Source organism: Galeopterus variegatus, unplaced genomic scaffold (assembly GCF_000696425.1).
Source record: "Galeopterus variegatus unplaced genomic scaffold, G_variegatus-3.0.2 Scaffold689, whole genome shotgun sequence".
Classification (NCBI taxonomy): domain Eukaryota; kingdom Metazoa; phylum Chordata; class Mammalia; order Dermoptera; family Cynocephalidae; genus Galeopterus; species Galeopterus variegatus.
In genome coordinates, this window is record NW_007726800.1 from 214,319 (window position 1) to 237,691 (window position 23,373).

At 45.7% G+C, this 23,373-nt stretch overlaps 1 protein-coding gene across 1 annotated transcript in view; it reads left to right on the plus strand.

Moving 5' to 3' along the window:
* Window positions 1–23,373, plus strand: part of SLC2A9 (solute carrier family 2 (facilitated glucose transporter), member 9) — a 201,002-nt gene that overhangs the window by 9,699 nt on the left and 167,930 nt on the right. The window contains exon 5 of the mRNA XM_008571485.1: window positions 14,906–15,066. Coding sequence (XP_008569707.1) covers window positions 14,906–15,066 — 161 coding nt within the window. The remainder of the gene's footprint in view (window positions 1–14,905; window positions 15,067–23,373) is intronic.

The window sequence follows — 23,373 nt, forward strand, 5'->3', positions numbered from 1 at the left end:
TGAACGATAAATGCTGGCGAGGTTGCGGAGAAAAAGGAACTCTCATACATTGTTGGTGGGACTGCAAAATGGTGCAGCCTCTATGGAAAATGATATGGAGGTTCCTCAAACAGTTGCAGATAGATCTGCCATATGACCCAGCTATCCCACTGCTGGGAATATACCCAGAGGAATGGAAATCATCAAGTCGAAGGTATACCTGTTCTCCAATGTTCATAGCAGCACTCTTTACAGTAGCCAAGAGTTGGAACCAGCCCAAATGTCCATCATCAGATGAGTGGATAAGGAAACTGTGGTATATCTACACAATGGAATTCTACTCAGCCATAAAAAAGAATGAAATACTGCCATTTGCAATGACATAGATGGACTTAGAGAAAATTATATTAAGTGAAACAAGTAAGGCACAGAAAGAGAAATATCACATGTTCTCACTTATTTGTGGGAGCTAAAAATTAATAAATAAATACACAAACAACCGGGAGGGGGGAAGAAGACACGACAATTACAATTTCTTGAAGTTGACATGACAAGCAAACAGAAAGGAGATTGTTGGGAGGGAGGGGGGAGAGCGAGGGGGGAGGGAGGTTTTGGTAATGGGCCACAATAATCAACCACATTGTATATTGACAAAATAAAGCAAAATTTTAAAAAAAAATAAAAAAAAAAAAACCGTCCACACCTCTGTGGCCTACACGTCCCGGCGCCTGGCTCCTGGCGACCACTCTGTTCTCATGGCCCAGCATTTCCCCCTCCCCACCCTCACCCCTTCTCCCCGGACTGCTGCCCTCAAAGGCACCCTGCAGTGCCGGGCCCTGTGTGCCTGCTGTGCCCTCTGGCTGGAACGCTCTCCCCCAGGTACTCCCGTGCTCTCTCCCAAAATTTTAAAAAAAATTAAAAAAAAAAAAACCGTCCACACCTCTGTGGCCTACACGTCCCGGCGCCTGGCTCCTGGCGACCACTCTGTTCTCATGGCCCAGCATTTCCCCCTCCCCACCCTCACCCCTTCTCCCCGGACTGCTGCCCTCAAAGGCACCCTGCAGTGCCGGGCCCTGTGTGCCTGCTGTGCCCTCTGGCTGGAACGCTCTCCCCCAGGTACTCCCGTGCTCTCTCCTTCAATCACTTCTGGCCTCTGCTCAGATAGCCCATCCTAAGGGATGTCTTCCCTGATCAACTCATCCCAAAAACACCTCTCCATCACTCTCTAGCCCCCGCCCAAATTTATTTCTTACAGTATTTCACACCACCTGAGATATACAAGGGGTCTTCGAAAAGTTCATGGGAAGATTAATATTATCTTTTAATTACATTTTTCCATGAACCTTTTAAAGTGCCCTCATATGTTTATTTGCTTCTTGTCCATCCCTTTCCCCATTTTAGAATTTAAGCCCCTTGAAGACACAGACTTTAGGTGCTTCTGCAGTGCCAGCTTCTAGAACAGCATCTGGCACATAGTAAGAATTTATAGTAAATATTTGCTAAATGAGTAAGTGGATAAACTTGAGATTTTTTAAAAGGTTTTTTTTTCTTCTTTTTTCTTTTTTCTTTTTTTTTTTTTCAGCAAATGTAGTTCTAAGGCAAGTCCCCCAGGTCTCTTTACTCCCAATCAAACCTCCAGCTGTGAGTCTGTCCTCACAACTGTAAATGTAAAAATGTAAAATTGTTGAGTGCAAAAACTCTAGCACGTTACACAGATGGAGACTTAAACTCAGGTCTGTCTAATGCCCAAGTATCCCTTCTTTCTGCTCCACTAGGCTGATCAGCATACTCTTTCATTAAAGGTCTAGATCTTGAATACTTTTGACTTTACAGGCCATATGGTCTTTGTCACAACCATTTGACTCTGCCTTTGTAGAGAGAAAGCAGTCATAGACAATATGTAACTGATGGGTGAGACTGTGTTCCAATAAAACTTTATTTACAAAACCAGGTGGTGGGCTGGGAATTGTTGGCTAAGCCCTGTGCTAGAGGTTCTAGGAAGGGAGGGGGAGACTCCTACAGGAGCCTGGTGTCATTAGACCTCTGGGCAGAGGGCTGGCTGGCTGAACATTTAATCCACGGCCTATGCTGTGTAACATCTAACATGGGAGAGAAATCTTCCTACAGATGTGTGTTTCCCAATATTTTCTCCTCTTTTGTCCACTATTGCTGGTTTTCTAGGCCTTTGTCTTCTGTTTCCCATGACTAACTCTAATTGGCATAGTTCTGTCTGTCTATCTACCTCTGTCAATCTATCTACTTATCTATCATCTGTCTATCCACCCATCTACCTATTTACTTATCTATCTACAGCATTCTGATGCCTTTGTAAAAGACTGCACAAAATCCAGGGCTAATTTGCATACCAATCAAATGTAACATGACAATTGCCTGGATTTTCAAGAAGTCATGCATGCAGGCTAAAGATACTCATCAGAAACCTGGCAAATGGCAAAATGATTTATGTCATTTTAAGCCTTGACCTTTAGTAGGAGAATGTTGCTCTGCCTGGAACCTGCTTCACTAGTACTGCTGGAATAATCCAAGATTGCCAGAGTCGTGTTGGGCAATGTCCACTTGGTACCTGTGGACCCCAGTGTCTGGACCTCACCCAAGAGGCCAGAGAGGGCTAGATAAAGTCATTGCAGTGAGGCATGGGGTTTCTGAGCTCCAAGGGCTGTTCTTGAGGAGCTGAGGTTGGTTCCCATCCTTGTGCAGGCAGGTCTGATACAGACCTGGGTGGGTGATAGTGTCAGGAACCAGTCTACAGGAAGGTTCTGGAAGCAGTGTTCCAAAGAAATGCAAGGTCTGAGCCAGCGTGGACAATACGGGGCCCACACTCCATATCAAAGGGGCCCAGCCAAGGATAACAATCCAAGCTGAGGGGGATGGGGCTCAAGACAACCACTCCATGGGAAGCATCTGGTGAGGACAGATGGACCCAGATGGATTCCTGACCTGGGACCCGTGAAGCTCCCGTGGCTGTAGGATGAACCCCCATTGCAATGAGCCTAAGTGAACACTCAGCCTAGGCGGAATGGCCACCGGGGGTGGACATTAACAAGAGTCACCAAGAAGGACCAGGTTGAGATAAGTGTGCAGAATAGAAGGAGTGAGTGAGAATAGAGATTAGAGAGCAAAGAGGGAATGCCGTGGTTGGGAGAATGGAGAGGAATGTGGGGGGGGGGGCAATTTAGAGCTCATTCCAAGGACAGAGACTGAATGCTCAGCATCTGTCTGCACAGTTCTTGGCCCATAATTTGCGGAAGTGACTGGCAAAGGTACAGCAGACAGGATTCTGTAGGGCAAAGTGTCGCTTCAAATGATACTGATCATTTCTGTTTTTCTGGTGTCTAGCAGAGTATCTGGTGCACAGGAGGCTTGCAGTGACTTCAGATACTGACTACCCAGAGTTAGACCAAACTTCACAGCTTAAGTGCACAATATTCTGCAAGACTGCCCTCACTTCACACACCAGGGCCACCCACACTGCTGAACATCTGGTTACAAATTTGGGGGTTCCCACTACCCCCTTGGGTTTGATAATTTGCTAGAATGACTCACAGAACTCAGGAAAGTGCTATACTTACAATTACAGTTTTATTATAGCAAAAAAATTACAAATAAGAGCAAGCCAAAAGAAGAGATACATGGAGGTTTGGGAGGGTTCCAGGTGCAAAGCTTCTGGTGTTTTCTTTTCACAGAGTCAGGATGCATTACCTCTCCCCCTCCCCCCCCCAGCACATTGATGTGTAACACTGCACACAGTGTTTTCTGCCAGGAAAGCTCACCCAAGCTTTGGTGTCCAGAGGTTTTATTTGGGCTTCATTGTGTAGGCATGATTTATCAAATCATTGACCACAAAGTAGAGCTCAATGTCCAGTCCCCTCTCCTCCCTGGATGTTGGGCCAATATTGCTTGGCTCAAAGCCCCAACCCTCTATCCCATGGTTGGTCTTCTTGACATGGCTGGACCCATCCTGAGTTATCTCATTAGCTATGCCATCAGCTGTGGTCTGAGAGGCCCACCATGAATAACAGAGACACTCCTGTCACTCAGGAAGTCCTGAGGACTTAGAGGCTACCTTCCAAGAATGAGAGACAAAGGCTGGCCAAATTCTTTATTGTGCAACTGTACATTAAATGTATATGAGAAACATAAAAATACTCAGAAATGTTTGTTAAATGAATTAGTAGATGAAAGAAGGGAGGAGTGAGAAAGAATGAATGAGAACTTAGCTCTGGGGATCTAACTTATTGCCCCTGCTCCCACCCCATATGAACTAGGACTTATTCAAAACAACACCAGCATCCACAAAAATAACAGTGAATGGTTTGACTTTTATGATGAATTCCTCACCTTTCCAGTGGTTTCTGAGTTGGCAATGTTTTTGTCTTATTTAGAAAGGGCAGACACAGAATCTCACCCCCTGATGTTAGTATTTTAAGCTCAGGGTTTCTGTAGAGCAGTTAATTTGACTCCCCATAAATTTCCCAGCAGAAATGGTGTATTCTATCAGTTCCTTCCCTCTGCTCTTTCCCTAAGGGCAAGTAAACAAATGGTGATAAAAAGTAAAACCAGCATCTCTCTCTACAGGGGTAGATCTGCCCCAATTAGCTGCACATGTCAGAAGCTGGTTAAAGAAAAGATTCAAATGAACCCACAGACAGAGAACCCAGAGGAGAGTGCTGGTTCTTTTAATTAACCCCATCCACGCTGCAGTAGAAGCAGACTGTTCTGGAAGCCCAGACTGTTCCCACCCCTAGCCGGGGTGCTTCTGAGTGGCCTGAGGCCTGTTCTCAAGGAAACTGGGACGGAGTGATGAGCGTAGACTGTGTGGAAAACCTCGGCTCTGGATGGGTGGAGAGGAGGCATGGCAGGGTTTGGCATCTTGGTGGGGTAGGGCTGAGATTATGGGAGGACCCAGTGCGTTTTGTCACTGCAGAAGCAGTGGGCACTGAGCTGGTGAAATGGGTACCCCTGAACCCCAGAGTCTCTTTTCTCCCCACTCTTTTTTCCTTCCCTCTCGCTTTCGCCCTGCCTTATCTCAGTCGTTATAAAAGCAACAGCTTCTATTAGGAAGAGAAAACAGCACAGAAATTCAGTAATAAAACTGCTAGTATGAATCACCTTCTATGAGTCAGGGACTAATCTCTCCTTTGTATACCAACCCTGCATGGCAGATGTTGTGAGAATAACCCCATTTTGCAAATACAAGAGAGCCTGAGTAACGGCCAAGGCTACTGGGCTGAGGAATTGTGCTCGGGTCTGAAGGCGAAGTCAAAACCTGGGCTCCACCCAGAGGCCGCTTTTGATGCTTCATCTAAATCCACTCTTCCAGAGGTTGTCCATTTACACTGTTTTATACCCTCTTTTTTTTTGGCTTAATACTTCTATTGTAAGCGTCTTTCTATGTTATTGAAATTCCCTTCCGCCAGGATTTCTGCTAGCTGTGTGGCACTGCACCATGTGACTGTCTCATCTTCGTAATACAGGCCTCCTGGTCCATTGCTCATCTTTCTCTAGGAGAAGAGGCTGCTGCGCTGTTTAAATTGGGAGCTGTGAGTCATTGGCTTGGTTTGGTTGTAATCGCAGCTGGCAGAGCTGCTGACTGACAGGAAGACAGGGCCTTTCCAGGCCTGGGTACTGGCGTCTGGGTGTTCCAGCCTGTGGGTGACAACTCGCCCTGCTCTGTCCCCTGGAGGTCAGAGGTTATCGGAGCTGGACAACTTGCATCTTCAATTCAGAATTTTCTCATTTCATAAAGTTCCTCTGGGAAAACTACTTTTGCTGAACCTAATGCAGAAAGGACCACAGGCCCATCATGGCGTAGGGAAGCTCTGCTTAGTGGGGTGGGGGCACTGGTTGCTGCAGTCAGAGAGCTGGGGACAGTGGACCCAGCAAAGTGGCAGGTAGGGAAAACTTGGAGGGAGCACGTTGCAGTGGGACTGCTGCTATGAACAAACCCAGACGAATAAACTAGAAACTTCATGTCTCTGATCCACAGGGGAATGACACTGAGAATTACCGGGCAGCTACTACATGCTAACGTCATGCTAGGGACTTCATACATCTTATTTAATCCTCCTAGCAGCCCCATATACAAGTGAAGGGTCCTTATTCCTGTTCTACAAATGAGTTATTCCAGAATCAGGGCTCAAAACCACCACCCTGAATTTTTGGTGGATCAGATGCCCTTTGAAAGCCCCTGCTGCCTCAAGCCTAATTTTTAGCAGCCATAAATAATTTGACTGGTACTGAGAACACTTGCCCTTTTCATTCTGGCCAACCAGAGGATATGCTGAAAGGAGTGGGAAACATTGTCTCAGATCTGCTCAAATGCACTGTCTTCCTGTAAACAGAGCTATGCAATCTCTCAAAAGAAGTTTCTAGTAGCAGAGAGGCTCAGGATTGACTGAGGTTGAATAAGAAGGATATTGGAAGTGCACCCCCTTCCCTGCTTTTTCCTGGGGCCAAACAGAAAATGAAACTTACTTTCTTCATGTTCTATATAATTAAACCCAAGGGTTGGGCTGGTCCCCCTGGCAAAGGCAGTTGAAGAGGAAGCTAGGAGGCTCTGGAAGCTCACTCTCCTGACTATTTCTTGCAATTGATGTGCGTACTTCCTTGTGTTCTGTTTTTATTCTATAAGCCAGAGGCAGAAGCAAAATGTCCCAAGGTGTCTAGCAGTACAGGGGCCTCTTTCTCACCCAGTCAGTCGGCCAAACTCCTCCAGGGGAATCACACAGTGAAGAGAGAAAAGCCACCACAAACCTGGAGACCAGCTATCAAGTCCAGGCGAAACGGGAGCTGGATATTTCCTTAAGTCATGGGAGGTGTGTCTGGGTCCCCAAAGCCAGCCCCAGGTCTGATAATTCACAGGATGACTCACAGGACTCAGCACAGGCACGTAGGTGTCCTCACAGCTATGACTTATCACGGCCACAGGACACAAAGGAAAACTAGCAAAGGGAAAAGGCACACGGCATAGATCAGAGGAGACCAGGGCGAGCCTCCAGAGTCTTGCCCAGTGGAGTCACACAGGATTCACTTAATTCCCCTAGCAACGAGTTGGGAGAACTCCTGTGAAATTTGCCTACCAAGGAAACTCATCAGAGTCTAGAATTTTATTGGGAGCTGGTCACAAAGGCACCCTCTGCTTGGCATGCAAAGAAAGCCAGACTCCTAGAAGGAAAGCGGGTATAGACTGCAGTGACACAGCATAAACCACCCTGTTTGCAGAAACAGTTAGGTATGCTGAGGCCACTCTCATCAGCTCTGGGAATGGTGATAGCCCTCCTCAAATCCAAGCTCCCAGACGCCAGCCTAGGCATCCGTGCAAGCAGGTCCTTCTGGGGAGAGCAGTCTCAGGACTGCAGGGTTAACTCTTTTCTACACGGGAGGCTTTAGCTTGGGGAGTCATTAGGTGGCACTTCTAGGCTTATAGAGTTTTGTCCTTGTGTGGTCTTACTTAAAGAGCCTGGTTTGGTGGTAAGCACTTTTGAAAGGACCTCTGTACCGTTTCTCTAGCTGTGCCGGTGTGGTCACTGGTGCAGACGGTCTTTACAAATCTCTAAGGCCTTACGGGCATGGCTTACTCTGTTGCTCAGCGATGTGTGTACTCTGGCCCCTCCACAGTGTTCTGTTTATGTGTGTTTTTATAGCACCCCTGAGAATAATTTTTGATAAACTCATGACAGGTTCTGAGTGAATCAGTAAGGAGGATTAACATTGTAAAACAGGCTACAAGGACATTTGCCTCCCTCTGTCTGGCAATTTCCTGCCATCATTTGGAGGTGCTCTAAGCTAGTCTTCCTGGATGAGAATTGCAGAGTTCAATTTGTTGCTAGAAGATTGGCCCTGAGTTCTCAGGCTGGGAGATAACGGTAAATTACTTATGGATTCTTGGGCCTGAGAAAAAAAACCAGCCTAGGCCCCTTATTTTAAAAATACAGAAATAGTGACATCAGCCACCCCAACTTCTGATTTGTTTTGTGTGCTTCTGATAGACCCAGCACTGTGCTCCATGTTTATTTTCGCATTAAATGCTCACAGTAACTCTTTAAGGAGGGTGATAATTTAACAGATGAGGAACCTGAGGCACAGAGAGGTTAAGTAACTTATTCAAGATCACCCAGCAGAAAAGCGGCAGAACTGAGAGTACCATAAAGTGGATCCCAAGGGCCCCTAACCACCGAGAACACCGCACTGAGAGGCAGAGCCGCTTGCTGAAGGTCGCCAAAGGTCACAGGAGGACTCATGGTACAAGCAAGTCTTGAACTCAGGGCTCTGGACTCTTCATTCAGTCTCCTTCCTTGTAACCAGGTAGCCTCGTATTCATTTCTTTGCAGTTTAGGCTCTAGTTAGTACTGGTTAGAATATAAATACTCCTTGATGAAGTCATGAAAAATTGCATCAGCCTCATCATCATCCTGTACCGATCATGGGAGCCTCCTTTGGTCTAAACTCTCTGAAATAGCCTGCACACTGCACCTACAATGCATGTTCTAAACAACAAATTAGAACTGTTGATTCCCTCTCAAACTCACCACTTGCTCCCTGGTGCCCACGGGATCAAGCTCAGACTCCTTAGCTGCAGTCAAAGCCAGGCACGACCGGCCCCGGCCAAGCTCTCCTGTCTTTCTCCTGCCGGGGGCCACACTTCAACCCCACTTAGTCACTTACAGCTCCTGTGTGTCAACGCATGGCCGCTAGCTTCTGTGCCTTTGAGAGTTCTGTTCCCTCCATCTGCAATCCCCCAACCCAAGCCCACCCCACCTGTCCCTTTTGCTCATGGGATGTGGGTTACATGTGGGCTCTCATGGCCTTTCTTGGCTCCCTGCAATCACAGTACTTTTCACCCCAAGTTATAATTTTACATTTACTCGGCTGTTGTCTCCATGAGATCCTGAGCTACTTGAAGGTCTGGGCAGCAGAGCTTGTATCTAGAAAATGGGTTGGGCCCCCAGTGGTAAGGAAGCAGATATGTAGGGTCAGATTGAAAGACACAGGAATGGGCCTCCTGGATGTAGCCCCGATGGAAAAGTAAAACAGAAACCCATGAAGGAGATGGCCTAAAGTGGGCCTAGAGATCAGCTATCACTTTTTATTGCAGAATGTTTTTATTGCAGAATCTTTCCTTCAAACGGAACCTTACAAGTTCCCCCAAAACATGAAAGGAAAGCTCTGGGTGAAGGCCCCATCTCTAAGCCTGCCCACCCTTTATGACTTGATCTAGATCGTCCCACCCTCTTGTAGCCCATGTCACAGTGCAACGGTCATGGCATGGGATTTGGAGTCAGGTTGACTGTGTTAGGGTAAATTAGCTGCTGTAACAAAAGAGCCCTGAATCTCAGTGGCTTAACACAATAAAAGTTCATTTCTCATTCATGTAGCCATCTGAAACCATTCAAGGACCTGGCTCCTTCAGTGGAGTGGCTCCACCATCCCCTAGGGTTTCAGAGTCCTCACTGTTTCTTCTGCATATGGTCAGCTGGCAAGGAAAGGGAGTGATCATGAAGCAGACTATGAACTCTTAATGCCCTGGCAGAGCTGACATTCATCACTTCCTCTCACACTCAGCTGAGAAGTAGTCATATGGCCCCATCCAGATGCAAGGGACTGGGCGTGTGGCCCAGCTGTGTGGCCAGGAAGAGGAAGCAAACACAGACACCATGAAGTCCAGCAGGTTCAGCAGCTCTGCCAGGTTCTGTGCAGCTGTGGGATGTGTTTCTCAATTCCAGAGTTCTCTTCTGTTAGTGAAACTTCTCGGGATGGCTGCAGGGGTTCACTGATGATGTATACATATGTCTGATACATACTTAGCAATAACCCAATATTCAATCCATGTCTTCTCCTTGCAAGAGAGTTGTAATTGCTGGAATCAGTGCAGGGTTGCAGTCGTGACCAAGGTCATGTCCAAGAATGACCTTCTACAATGTGGGGTTCCTGTCTATCTGGTGGCAGGAGGGATGCCTGCAATGTCCTGGATACTCATTACTTACATCAGCTTCTCTGGAGGGTCTTTACCCTCTAAGTCTTTGCTATAGCCTTTGGGGCATCCTGTATCCCCCTGTCTTCCTGTGGCCCCTCTATCCCTTTGGCTTAGCAATTATCGCTGTTTCTCTCACTAGATTCTGTGCCTCTTGGGGGTTGTCACTATGGTATCATCAGGTTCTGACAGAGTGTCTAGCCCATAACAAGAGCTTAATCAATATTTACTTTTAAATCAATAAATGCACCACTGGACTTAGCTGCTCAGCTTTCACACTTTAATCATGCATTTCAGAGTCCAGACAGTGGAGTTGCTGCATTTGGGCTCTGAGGTCAGGCAGCCCCAGCACAGGTACCCTTCACCACGGACTAGCCACGAGACCGGGGGCACGTCCCCTCGCAGTCCCCTCATTTGTAAATGAGGGCTTCTACCACTAGGGTTGTTGTGAGGATGAAATGAGATAATTAATGTGTTTTGGAAGTTTCCACAGTTGTAAGGGAAAAAAAATTTATCCAATTAAAGCTAAAAAGAAAAACTAGTGAGTAGCTCACAGCATCAGTGGGAGGGCTGGAGAGCCAGCCAGGCTCAGAGGCTCCGCAGCTGGGATTATTCCCCAAATCATGTTCAGAACTAGCCCTGTGGGTCCCCTGTAGCCATCACTGCCACCAACTGCACATCTGGCACAGAACACCGCACTTCCCAGCTGCTGCTCCAAACCCAAGCCTGCCGGAGCTCCCTCTACTGCTGGAGGGTCCTCTTCAGCCCAACATCTTAGCCTCAGTGGTGCCTCATTCAAAGTCCAGGCGTGTGATTGGCTGAGCTCTAATCACATGCCCACTCCCTAGCTGCCAGCAATTCTGGGAGAGCATGTGTCTGGCCGTCTCAACCTCTGTGCCACAAGTGGCCTCTATTTCCCATGAGGGCTCATGGGATAGGAGAGTCCCCCAAATGGGAAAGGGGCTTCTGATGCTGGGTAGACTAAAAGAATGACAAATGTCCACCAGAGCACACTAAGACTCGGTATTGCCCAAGTGGTCAATGTTAGCTGAGTGTGCAGCCAGTGACAGAGTGTGTGGCACCCTGCAGAGAGGCTGCTTGTAGACCTAGCTGGGGCCTCGAGGGTCAGTGTCATGGCACTCCAGGGACAGGGGATGGTGGTTTGGACTGGTCCAGTGGTGGAAGTGGTGAGAAGTTTTTGGAAGCAGAACAGTGTATCAGTTTGCTAGGACTGCCTTAACAAAGTATCATAGACTGAGTACCTTCAACAGCAGAATTTGTTGTCCCACAGTTCTGGAGGCTGCAGGTCCAACATCAAGGTGCCAGCAGGGTCAGTTTCTTCCGAGGGCTGTGAGGGAAGGATCTGTTTTATGTCTCTCTCTTTGGCTGACAGGTATCTGACTTCTACCTGGGCCTCTTTACATCATCTTCCCAGTGCCTGTCTGTCTCCAAATTTCCCATTTTTGTCAGGACACCAGTCATTGGATTAGGGCTCACTCTAGTGACCTCACTTTAACTTAATTACCTCTGTAGAGACTCTACCTCCAAATAAGGTCATATTCTGGGAGTCTTGGGGTTAGGACAGCTCAGCCCATAACACGCAGGGATGAAAGAGGATGGCTTAGTTGAGGGTCAAGGGTAGAAGTTAAGGATGAATTCGTGGCTTTTGGCTGAGCACCTGGAGAAGGGTGGTGCCACTTACTAGGTGGGGAGCAGATAAATAAAAGGAATTCAGGGGTTGAAGGCCACGTTGACAGTCTCCATCCCACTCTCCAATGATTGGTTCAGTAAGAGGCCTGTGCCCCACTGTGGACAATAGGACATAAAGTCAGGCTTCCTGAGGCTTCTGGGAAAGTTCTTATCACCAAGAGATCTGGGAGGGGCCAGGATTACTCTCTCCAGCCTTTTGTGAATGGGAAAGCACGTGGCCGAAACTGGTACGAGGAGCTGCCCTATAAACATGAATAATGCGGTCTTAGGATGAGGTCAAACTATGGAAAGCAGCGTGAAGCTACAGGAAGCATCTGGATTCTTGACCGTGTTACTGAGCTGCCACATCAACAGTCCCTGAAGCTCACCACTCCTGTGCATTTGCACTTATAAGTGTCCTTGTTGCTTAGCTATTTTGAGTTGGGATTTCCTGTTATTTGCAATCAAGTACATCTTAATGCCTTAAATGTTACAAGGCATTATCCTCTCCAGTGGGCTGAAAAATTTTTGAGATTCAGAGCCATGTTTGGTTTATCCATGTCCGGCTCAGAACCCAGTTCTCAGCACATGTTTGTTGAATGAATCAGCAGATGATGGCAGATCAGAGTGTCCTGTGCATTAGGCATGGAAACCTCATCATCAATAGGAATAGCTCCAGTTGTTGATGATATATTCTGACCTCACTCCATGCTATGAGCAAGGTAGTCACGGAGCCTGAAGGAGAGAGAAAATGGGAAGAAGATAAGTAACTGGCAGGGAGAGGGTGCCACCCCTTCCTGCCTCTTCTCTGCCATGGGCCAGTGTGCTTAGGTTCGAAACATGGGAGCTGTCTGTGTTCCTCTTTCGCCTTCTCCAGCACCCTCCCTCCCCAAGCCTGGAGTCAATCACCCAGGAAGTCCTGTCCGTTCTACTCTCAAAATATACCTTAAATCCATCCACATCCCTCCATCTCCACTGCTTAGTCCAGGCCACCATGACCTTTGGACTGCTGCAGTGTCCCCAGAAGGGTGCCTGGCTCCCCTTTAATCCACTTGCCACCCTGCAGCCAGAGAGATCTTCTGAAAATGCAAACCACACTGTTTCCTCCCCTTACTCAAAACCCTCCAATAGTGTCCCACTCCATCCAGAGTAAAATCCAAAGAAAAGCCACACTTGTTACGGTGACCTGCAAGGCCTGCATGACCTGCCCTGTCCTGCCCCTCCACCGTTGTCCAGCCCACCACTTCCCTTTCTTTCCTGTCCCATTTCACCCCACTGGCCTCCTTCCAGTTCCGTGGACACCCCAAGCTTGCTTCTGCCTTGCTGTCTTGGCACATGCTTTTCCTTCTGCTTGGGACAACTTTCCACCATTTCTTAAATTTTAAAATGGCAGAGTGTATTATACTTTTTATAAAAGAGTATATAAAATACACCCGTATGCATTGTGCCCACATGCACACATGCATGCACGCACACATGCACAGTTTAAAGAATGATTATAAATCTGGTACTCATGTAGCCATCATCCAGGTTGAGAATTGAAGGTTTGACAAGTGCCCTTCCCCAATTACTTCTCCTTAGATGACCACTAACCTGACACTTGAATTTTATTTTATTTTTTTGCTTTTCTTTGTAGTTTTACCATCCGTATATAATTCTGTCCAAAATTTTTAATTTTGCGTATTTTTGAATTCTATACATGGAGTAGTATTCTGTGCATTCCTTTGTTTCTGGCTTCTTTTGTTCAGTATTATTTTTGTGAGATTTTCTTGTGTATCTGCACATGGCTACAGTCCACTTGCGTTTGTGGCTACCTTGTGTCATGTTATGAATGTTCCACAACTTGTTTATCCATTCTGCTGTCTGCGGGCATCTGGGTTCTTCTCACTTGAGGTTGTTATGAACAACGCTACCATGCACATTTGGGTAGACATCTCCTAGGGCTCATGGAAAAGAGTTTTTCAGGGGAGTTTTCTGGAAGTGAATTGGCTGGCTGCAGGTTACGGACATCTTCAGTGTGACTAGATGAGGCCAACTGTTTTCCAAGATGCTGCACAAATTAAACTCCCACCAGCAGAGAGCAAGCACTGCTCATCACTATTTGGTCTTACCAGACTGTTAAATGTTTAGCCTACATGGGGATTTTGTTTGAGCTCCATTCGAGTACTGACGCTGCTCCAAGCTCTTGTTTGAACCTTACAACAGCCCTGACAGGTCAGCGTCGTCATTCCCATTTTGCAGATGAGGATGCCAAGGTCCAGCTGACTTAAATCATTAGCAAATTCTTGTTCTGGGATTCGAGCCCAGATCTATGCAACCTGAACCTAAGCTTTCTCTGCAATGTCGTATACTGAGGTTTGTGGGCCCGTAGCGGGTAGCAGTGGGCAACTATGAGTATCTTACAGATTGAAACTGTCTTGGGGAGCTTAGTGCCAAGACCTCAGTCTTTGGTACGCATCAGAATTTCCCAGTCCCTGTCCCAAAACCACTGAATGAGAATTGATAGAGATGAGGATCTAGTCTGTATGAAATAGTATCTCATTGTGGTTTTAATCTGCATGTCCCTGTTGACCAATGATGTCGTGCATCCTGTCATTACCTTACACATCATTTGCATTTTCTTTAGAGTCTGTCAAGTCTTTTGCTCATCTTTAATTGTCTTGTTTATCTTCTTATTGATGTATTAGAGCTCTTTATATCTTGTAGATATGGTTCCTTTGTAGTTATATGTGTTGCAAGTATGTTATCTCAGTCTATGGCTTGTCTTTTCACTTTTTGATGGTGTCTTTTGAAGAACAAAGGACTTTAACTTGGATGAAACCCCAATGAGCATTTTTTTCTTTTGTGGTTAGTATTTTTGTGTCTTGTATCTTTGGCTACCCCAAGGTACTTCTGTTGGGCATGTGCACTTTTAACACACTTTCAAGGTGGTGCTGATGCCCATTAAGGTTGGAGAAGCCCAAACGTAATGGGGAGCATAGGCGTGGGCACAGATCTGAGACTGACTCCCACGTTTCCACTTACACTGAGCAAGTCATTTTATCTCTCTGAGCCTCAGTTTCCCTATCTTCAAAATGAGGCAAAGATAGGGACCATTCCCAACATTTGTTAGAAGAGTTCAATGAGATGAAGCTCAAAGTGCTGGCCCTGAGGAAAGTGCTTTGCAAAAGCTGTCATTCTCTGTTCCTTCTTGCTTCAGCAGGAGGCTGAACAGAAGGAATAACATTGTTTGTTGTTTATCCTCAGCACATCAAGGCCTTTTACCGTGAATCATGGGAAAGAAGGCGTGGATATCCAATAGACCCAGATGGTCTGACCCTGCTCTGGTCTGTGACTGTGTCCATATTCGCCATCGGTGGACTTGTGGGGACATTAATGGTGAAGATGATTGGAAAGGTTCTTGGAAGGTCAGTAGCAGGCCGTCTCTATCTAGGGGTCCTCTCCATAACGTTCATAATATATCTGTATTATAGTCAGGACCCCAGCAGGCGACAAAATTCCACTCAGACAGTTCAACTGGAGAAATTTTAATGCCCGAAGGGGCAAGAGGAGGAGATAGGGTATCAGAGCCCAAGCAGAGCTGAAGCCACGGACGATGGATGGGCTGATGAGCAGGGGCTGGAGTGTGGAGGGACTGGGCTGTGCCAGAACCATAGCCCCTAACAAAGGGAGCAGTGAAGAAATATCCCGACCTCTTCCTCCTCCCTCCCTCCAATCTGCTGCAAGGGCCGCCCTTTGGTCAAACCCATGTGGAAGCCAGAAAACCAAAGAGCCTTGTCAGTACCATGCAGGAGGGCCAGCTCCCAGGGCACAGAGCAGTGCAGGGAGGGAAGGAGATGGGATCCGAGCACAGGGGCAAACGGAAAACACTCAGCACCATGCCTTAGAGATTGTTCCACACGAGTATAAAAACACCTGCTTTCTAAGAAAATCAGCTATTCAGACAGTCTTCCATTAAATGGAGATCTCATAACTTATGTAACCACTCCCTGATGGATAGACACGTAGGTTATTTCAAATATTTCCCATTACAAATAAGGCTGCATTGAGTATCAAAAATTTTGTGTTGAAATTTCTCACCCAGACCATCTCCAATCAGACCCACCTTACCTCATGAGCCTGAGTCCTCAATTATTTCCGGGATGAAGCCTCCTCTCTGAGCAGATGGATTTATCAATAAATTCCCTCAAACAATGTTTTCTCTGTATCCCTGCTCCTAACAACAGCTTCCTGGGAGCTGCTGAGGTGTGTGTGGAAAGAGCAGAGTCTCTGGAACATTCCTGTCTGAACTTGAATCATGAGTCTTCCACTAACTAGCTGTGTGGCCTTGGCCAAGTCATTTCATTGATCTGAACCTCAGTTTCGTCATCTGTAAAATGGGCACAGTAGTTCCTACCTATAGGGAATGTTAGAAAGTCTAGAGAAAATGAATGGAGAATGCCATTAGCAATAGCTTAATAAACAGAAGCTGATATTATTTATCATCATCCTCATCATCACCTTGACATTCATACTCCATAATTCCCATATGCTCCACAAATTCCCATATTTCATTTACCTGGATTGGAGAGAAGGTTCATCAGACCCCAGAAAATCTCCCTAGACCTTGGGACTACAGGAACATTATTAAGCAGGGTCCTACCCATGCCTTTACACTCTGCCTCAAATCCCCAAGAAGGAGCAAATCCGAATTGATGCCATTTCAGAGAAGGTTGGGACAGAAACAGTCTTGTGCTCATAAAGGTCTTTTAGACACCAGTGAGTTAGAGGAGGTGCTGACATCTTTCTTGTCACCAAGGCCACATCCAAGGCAGAAACTAATGGGAACTCAGCACCTAGGAACTACAGCTGCTGCACAATGTAGTGACAGATGCCATTCAAGGTCCTGCAGCACTCCTGGCCCTCACAAACACACTGTTGTTCAATTTGCCCTGCTCCATGGGGTCTGTAGATGGGGAGTGGGAGGTCTAAGAGGTTAGGGCATTTGTGTTAGCTCCACCAGCTAACACGGTGACAGAGCTCAGGCTGGAACCAGCGCTCGACAGCCTCAGCACTGTTGTCTTCCCACCATGCCAGGCAGATCTTAGTTAGGGCCCTGCTGGCAATGGTACTGTAAAATTCATGGCTGTTTGACAACAGGTGAGTGACCGGCTGGCACCTAGACTGGCACCACTGAGCAGGGTTCCTGAAATGCTGTCACTAAGCCTTGGCCCAAGCCAGACTCTGTCCACGGTCCCTTTGCCCAAACCAGTAAGACGGAGTCACCCCGCTGCCCCTGGCTCTGTGCTTGTGACATCTACCTGCCTTATACCCAGCAGTGACACTTATGCACGAGGTTGCTTTTTAAGGAGACTCTGATCCAAGCAGGTGGACTAGGGAAAAGGATCGTAGAATCGGGGTCAGAACGCTGCAGCTCAGCAAGCCCCGACTGCCCCCCATACCGGATGTGTGACATGCAACTTGGCCACCTCATCTCTCAGCCAGCGTTTTTCCCAAGTGTAAACTGAGGGCAATTACCACTTACCACTCTCACCAGCAAGGCAGCCAAAAAAGCACAAGGAAAGCAAAAGAGAAAACGTCTTTGAAAACATCTTGAATGTCGGAGTGATGAAGGCTCCCTCACGGCGACCCGGCGGACACATGAGGATGCGGGTTACAGCAAAGACTGTGGCTCTCATGCTCCGAGCACTGCCGGTTCTTTTCATTATTGTGGGGGTGAAAGTTGAACTGGCTGAAGTTGCAGCTTGAATGGTAGCATTGGCGGGAGGAAAAGGAACAGAAATTGACAGAGAAGGCTACCGTTTATTCACCTGCTACGTACCACTGCGATATATTGTTTACTTCTTTGTATTAATGTCCTTGCTTTACAAATAATGATTCTGGGGCCCTGAGAAATTGAGCAACTTGCCCAAGGTGACAAAAAGTGAGGTCAAACTGAAATTCAGATCCGGGTCTGTTGGAGCACAGGCCCGCGCTCTTCCTAGTTTATGATGCTACTTGAAACTCCCTCTTTTTAAATTTTTATGTATTTATTTATTTTATTCTCGATTTTACATATTCATGGGGCAAGAGCTGACCCTCAGCACCTGTGCCCAGGTTGTGGTGAGCAAATCAATGCTATCTGCATGCCCACCAGCTCAGATTGCAAGTATTCCCTGCATCCCCCACCCAACCCATCCCCAGTGCTCCTCTCCCTCCCCCCACCCAGCCCTGCAACCCTAGGTCTGTTCTCTCCCTCTGCAAGTCCAGAGCACCACTGTGGTCTTTCTTTCCTTCCTTCTTTCTCTCTTAGCTTAGTGTGAGGACATGCAGTATTTTTCCCTCTGTGCCTGGCTTACTTCACTTAACATATTTTCTCCAAGCTTATCCATGTTGCTGCAAATGGCAGAATTTCATTCTTTTTTTATGGCTGAGTAGTATTGCATGGTGTATATATTCCATGTTTTCCTTATCCAGTCATCTGTCGATGGACATTTAGGTTGGTTCCAACTCTTGGCTATTGTAAATAGAGCTGCGATGAACATGGGAGTGCAGGTAGCCCTTTGACAGGATGAGACTGAGAATAACAAATTCTGGTGAGGATATGGAGAAAAGGGAACTCTCCTACACTGTGGGTGGGACTGAAACTCGTGATGCCTCATTATTCCTCTTCCGTGAGGGCTGTCAGGGAGGATGAGGAAGCTGCAGTGTCATCCTGGGGAGTCCAACAGAAGGTGCTCGAACGTGTGGCTAGGAGGGAAGTCCTGGTGAAGCTGGGGTCCCAGAGTTCAGGCAGGCTTGGCTCCTGGCAGGTGCAGCAGTGGGTCTGCTCCTGGCTATGACGTGGGGAGCTCATCTGTGACGTGGGAGAGAAATGAGGAAAGGGAAGCACAGGAGGGAGGAACAGTCTCTGGGAATGAGCCTCACAACATTATTTGGGTCTCAGGGAAGCTGGATCCTCTCCTCCTAGAGCTCCGGCTTCTAGGTGCATTGTTAGGTTGTTTTTTGAATCCTTTCTATTTTTTTGATGTAGACATTTATTGCTATAAACTTTCTTCTTAATGCTGCTTTGACTATATCTCATGGGTTTTGGGATATATTTCTGTCTTCATTTGTTTGAAGAATTTTTTTTTTAATCTCTTCTTTGACCCATTGGTCATTCAGGAGCATGTTGTTTAATTTCCATGGGGTTTGGAAAGTTCCTCTTCTTATTAATTTTTAGTTTTATTCTATTATAGTCAGAAAAAATACTCAGTGTGATTCTATTTATTTGAACTTGTTGAGACTAATTTTGTGGCCCAGTATATGGTTAATCCTGCAGAATGTTCCATGAGCTGAGGAGAAGAATGTGTATTTTGCAGCTGCTGGATGAAACATTCTATAATATCTCTTAGGTTCATCTGGTCTATGGAGCCATTAAATCTGATAGTTCTTTGTTCATTTTCTGTCTCCATGATCTGTCCAATGGTGAAACTGAAGTCTTAAAGTACCCAAATATTATGATATTGGTGTTTATCTCTCCCTTTAGATCTGATAATATTTGCTTTATATATCTGGGGTGCTCCTGTGTTGAATGCATATGTATTTATAATTGTTATATCCTCTTACTGTATTGATCTCTTTATCATTGTGTAATGCCACTCCTTGCCTCTTAGTACAGAGTTTGATTTAAGTGTTTTATCTGATATAAGTATAGCTACTCCTGGTTGCATTTGTTTTCTATTTGTGTGGAATATCTTTTTCCATCCGTTCACTTTCAGTCTATGTGTGTCATTGTAGGTAAGGTGTGTTTCTTGTAGGCAGCATATAAATGGGTCATTTTTTTTATCCATTCAGCCAGATTTTTAATTGAGGCATCGATCCATTTACATTGAAGATTATTATTAATATGTGAGGTCTTACTCCTGTCACTTTGTTGGTGTTTTCTGATTGTTTTGTGTAACCTTTGTTCTTATCTTTCTTATTGTTTATCTTTGTTGTTTGGTGTTTCTCTGTATTGACAAGAAAAATTCTCTTTCTATTTTGTGTATCTATTCTACCACTAAGTTTTATATTTTGGGGCATTTTTACGATGGTGTTATTATTCTTTCTCTTCTAGATGTAGGACTCCCCTAAGCATTTCCTGTAAGGCCAGTTTGGTGGTGATGAATTCCCTTCATTGTTGCTTGTCTGAGAAGACTTCATTTTTCCTTCAGTTCTGAAGGATAGCTTTGCTGGGTATGATATTTTTGGGTGGCAGTTGTTTTCTTTCACTACTTTGAATATATTATCCCATTCTCTCCTGGACTATAGGGTTTCTGTTAAGAAGTCTGCTGTTATTCTAATGGAGATTCCCTTATAAGTGACTTGACACTTTTCTCTTTCTGTTTTTAGATTTCTTTGTCTTTAACTTTTGGTGGTCTGACTCTGATGTGTCTTAGAGAAGAACTTTTTGGGTTGAATCTATTTGGGGACCTTTGGGCTTTCTGGATTTGGATGTTCATATCTTTCCCAAGAATAGAAAAGTTTTCAACTATCATTTCATTAAATATGTTGCAATACCTTTTTTGTTTTTTTGCCATTTGGAATGCACATAATTTGAATATTTGTTCATTTAATATTATCCCATAAATCCTGTCGGCTTTGTTCATTTTTTAAATTTGTCTTAATGGGTTACTTCAAAACAGCTGTCTTCAAGATCAGAAATTCTTTCTTTTGTGTGATCTAGCCTGTTGTTGAAACTCTCAGTTATATTTTTTATTTAATTCAGTGAATTCTTCAATTCCAAAATTTCTGCTTAATTTTTTATGATATGTATCTCTTTGTTAAATTTCTCATTTAGATCATGAATTCTTTTTCTGATTTCATTAAATTGTTTGTCTGTATTCTCAGTGAATCTCCTTAAGATTATTAATTTGAATTCCTTTTCCAGCAAGTAGGCTGTAAGGTCACCAAGGAAGGAGATGCTAGTGAGGTAAAGGAAGAAAAGATGATTTTATTAGCAAGCGGCAAGCAGACCTGCTGCGCTGATCCGAAAAACAGCGTCAGCCCCGGGAGGCAGTTGGGTGTCTTTTTTTATAGGGTTAAGACTGGCATCTGGCCTAGCCTAGGAAGACGGTCACAATGTTCCACTCTGGATACAGCCTGTTCATGGAAACAGAGACGTGGGGAGACAGAAACCTTGGACTAGGGGGAAGCAGTTACAATGTTACACTCTGGGTATAGCTGCTCAGCCTGCTTGTGGGAACAGAGACTCAGGGAGATAGAAACTTAGAGAAACGAAACTTAGAGAAACAAAACCGAAGGGTAGGGGCTTTCTAAATGTCAGTTTTCAGTTCCTGGGACCTAACATAGGCAATTTCCAATTTGTTGGCATCAGTTATTAGAGCATTATTGTGTTTCTTTGGTGGTGTCATGTTTCTTTCTTTCTTTCTTTCTTTTTCATGTTTCTTGTTTCCTTGCACTGATATCTGTGCATCTGGTGGAATAGTAACCTCTTTGAATTTTGTAGAAAAAATTCTGGCTTGTGTGGGGAAGGACTTTTACCTGCAAATGTGCCTTTGGGTGTTGATTGGGTAAACTACAGTGGCTTTGTTCTGGATGGGTGCAGTAGACTCTGTGTAGTTTCTTCAGCTGTAATCAACTTTTGCTATGTCTGAGTGTGCCTCAGCAGCCTATGCTTGGAGGTTTGTGGCAGCAGTGACATAGCCTTGTGGGGGATGGGGGTGTCTCTGTGTTGGTTTTTGGGCTGGGGGTGTGCATGTGCTCACCGTGAGTCATCTCAGGAGCTGGCTTACTGAGGATGGTTTTGCAAGGTTGATTTTCAGGCTGGGGGTGTGGGCATGGGACATGTCAGGGATTCCGGGGATGGTTCATCATTGGTAAGGTCATCATGCTGATTCTCTTACTGTGTATGGGCCCACCAGGGTGTGTCAGCTAAGCTGTTTCTCATTCGGATGTGTGTGCATGCAACGGCTCAAAGACTTGGGGGTAGATCTACCAAGGGCACAACAGCTGGGCTGTTGCTCTGGGGATGTGGGCATGCTTTGACTAACCTAGCTGGGTGGAGGTCTCCTGGGGCCAGTCCACTGCACCACTTCTTGATCCGGGCTGTTGTTCTGAGTTGGGGGTGTGAGCATGCTTTGACTTGCATTGCTGGGTATAGATCTGTTGGAAGCCAGTCCACTGCACCACTTCTTGATGCCTGGTGTGAGGTCATGCTTCCTTCGGCAGTTTGGAAGCAGGTCTGCCAAGGGCAGGGCTCTTGAGCCTTCTCAGGCAGTGGGTGAGGTTGCTAGGTGAGGCTGTGAGAGGGGGCCCAGCCCACTTCTTCTTGGACAGTGGGCAAGGCCACCAGGCAGGACTGTTGAGGGCATGACTCTCCAGGTCATGGATGCACTTTTAAGAATGAAATTGTACTTATTTTTTGAATAATTAATGCGCTCATGTGGCTTAACTTTCAAAAGGACCAAATGAATATAAATTAAGTTTCCTTTCCATTTCTGTTCTCCAGCCACTCAGTTCTGCCGCCTGGAGGCAACCAGTGTTACCACTTTTTTGTGTGTCTTTCCCAAGGTTTGTGACTAATCTATACACAAACTCACCACTTTTTCACACAAATTGTTGCATATTTTACACAAAGTTGTTTTTTTTTTTTGTCTTTTTTCCGTGTCCAGCAACGGATCGCAACCCTCAGTGTTGCCCCCGTACCGGACCGGGGACCGGCAACAGGATCGCAACCCTCGGCGTTGCTCCCGCGCCTCACTCAGCCAGTGAGCGGGAACCGGTCCGTATGTGGGATCCGAACCCTCGGGCGGGAGCGCCGCCGCGCTTCCCAAGCGGCGCACTGTCCAGTGCGCCACCGGGCCGGCCCCTACACAAAGTTTTTTATCTTGCTCTTTGCACTTAATATATCTTGGAGATCTTTTCAGAGCCGAATATAGAAAGTTACCTGTTTTAATGTCTACATAATGTATCACCATATGGGAGGTATCATAATCTACTTAAATAGTCCTTTATTAATAGACATGTATTGTTTCAATAATTTGTTATTATAGAGAATGTTGTAACAAGCAATTTTGTACCATAATCATTAAGCCAGAAAAGGCAGTAACTGTAGGATTCTCCAGGAAGATGTAGAAAGAAAAGAAAATTTAATGGAAAGTTCTTACTAGTCGGAAATAATGGGTAGAGTTCTGAACTGAAAGTCAAGAGTTCTAATTCCTGATAGTAATGTTGAAGTCTCCTTTCAAATTCCTAGCTTATCACAATACAAAACAACTTAATATCGAACTCATTGAATCTTTAGGGGAAAAAATAGGCTGTGAGAAGCTGAGATGTTTTCCCAACACCTTGACTCATCAACTAAATGACCTAAAACTAGTTATAACTTGCTAGTGTCCTAGTTAACTAGTCTATAAAATAGGGATAGTAAGAGTGCCTACCTCATGGAGTTGTTTTGAGGATTAAATGAAATATTCATGCAATATGCTTAGAATAGGGTCCATCATATAGAAAAAGTTCAGTGTGAGCTACTGTGTGTGAACTATTATGATCATTTTGCAAGTGAGAAAAAAACACAGAGCAATGAAGTGCCAAGTCTCCTGGCTCCTGAAAGATAGAACTGGTGCAGTAGTCCAGGTCCCCAGGCCTCCAAGTGCGCCATGCCTCTCAAGTGTGAGGTCTTAGGGATACGTTCATGAAACAGTGATAGCAGTCCTGACCCACAGCAGTCAATAATGCTTATTGCCATCGGA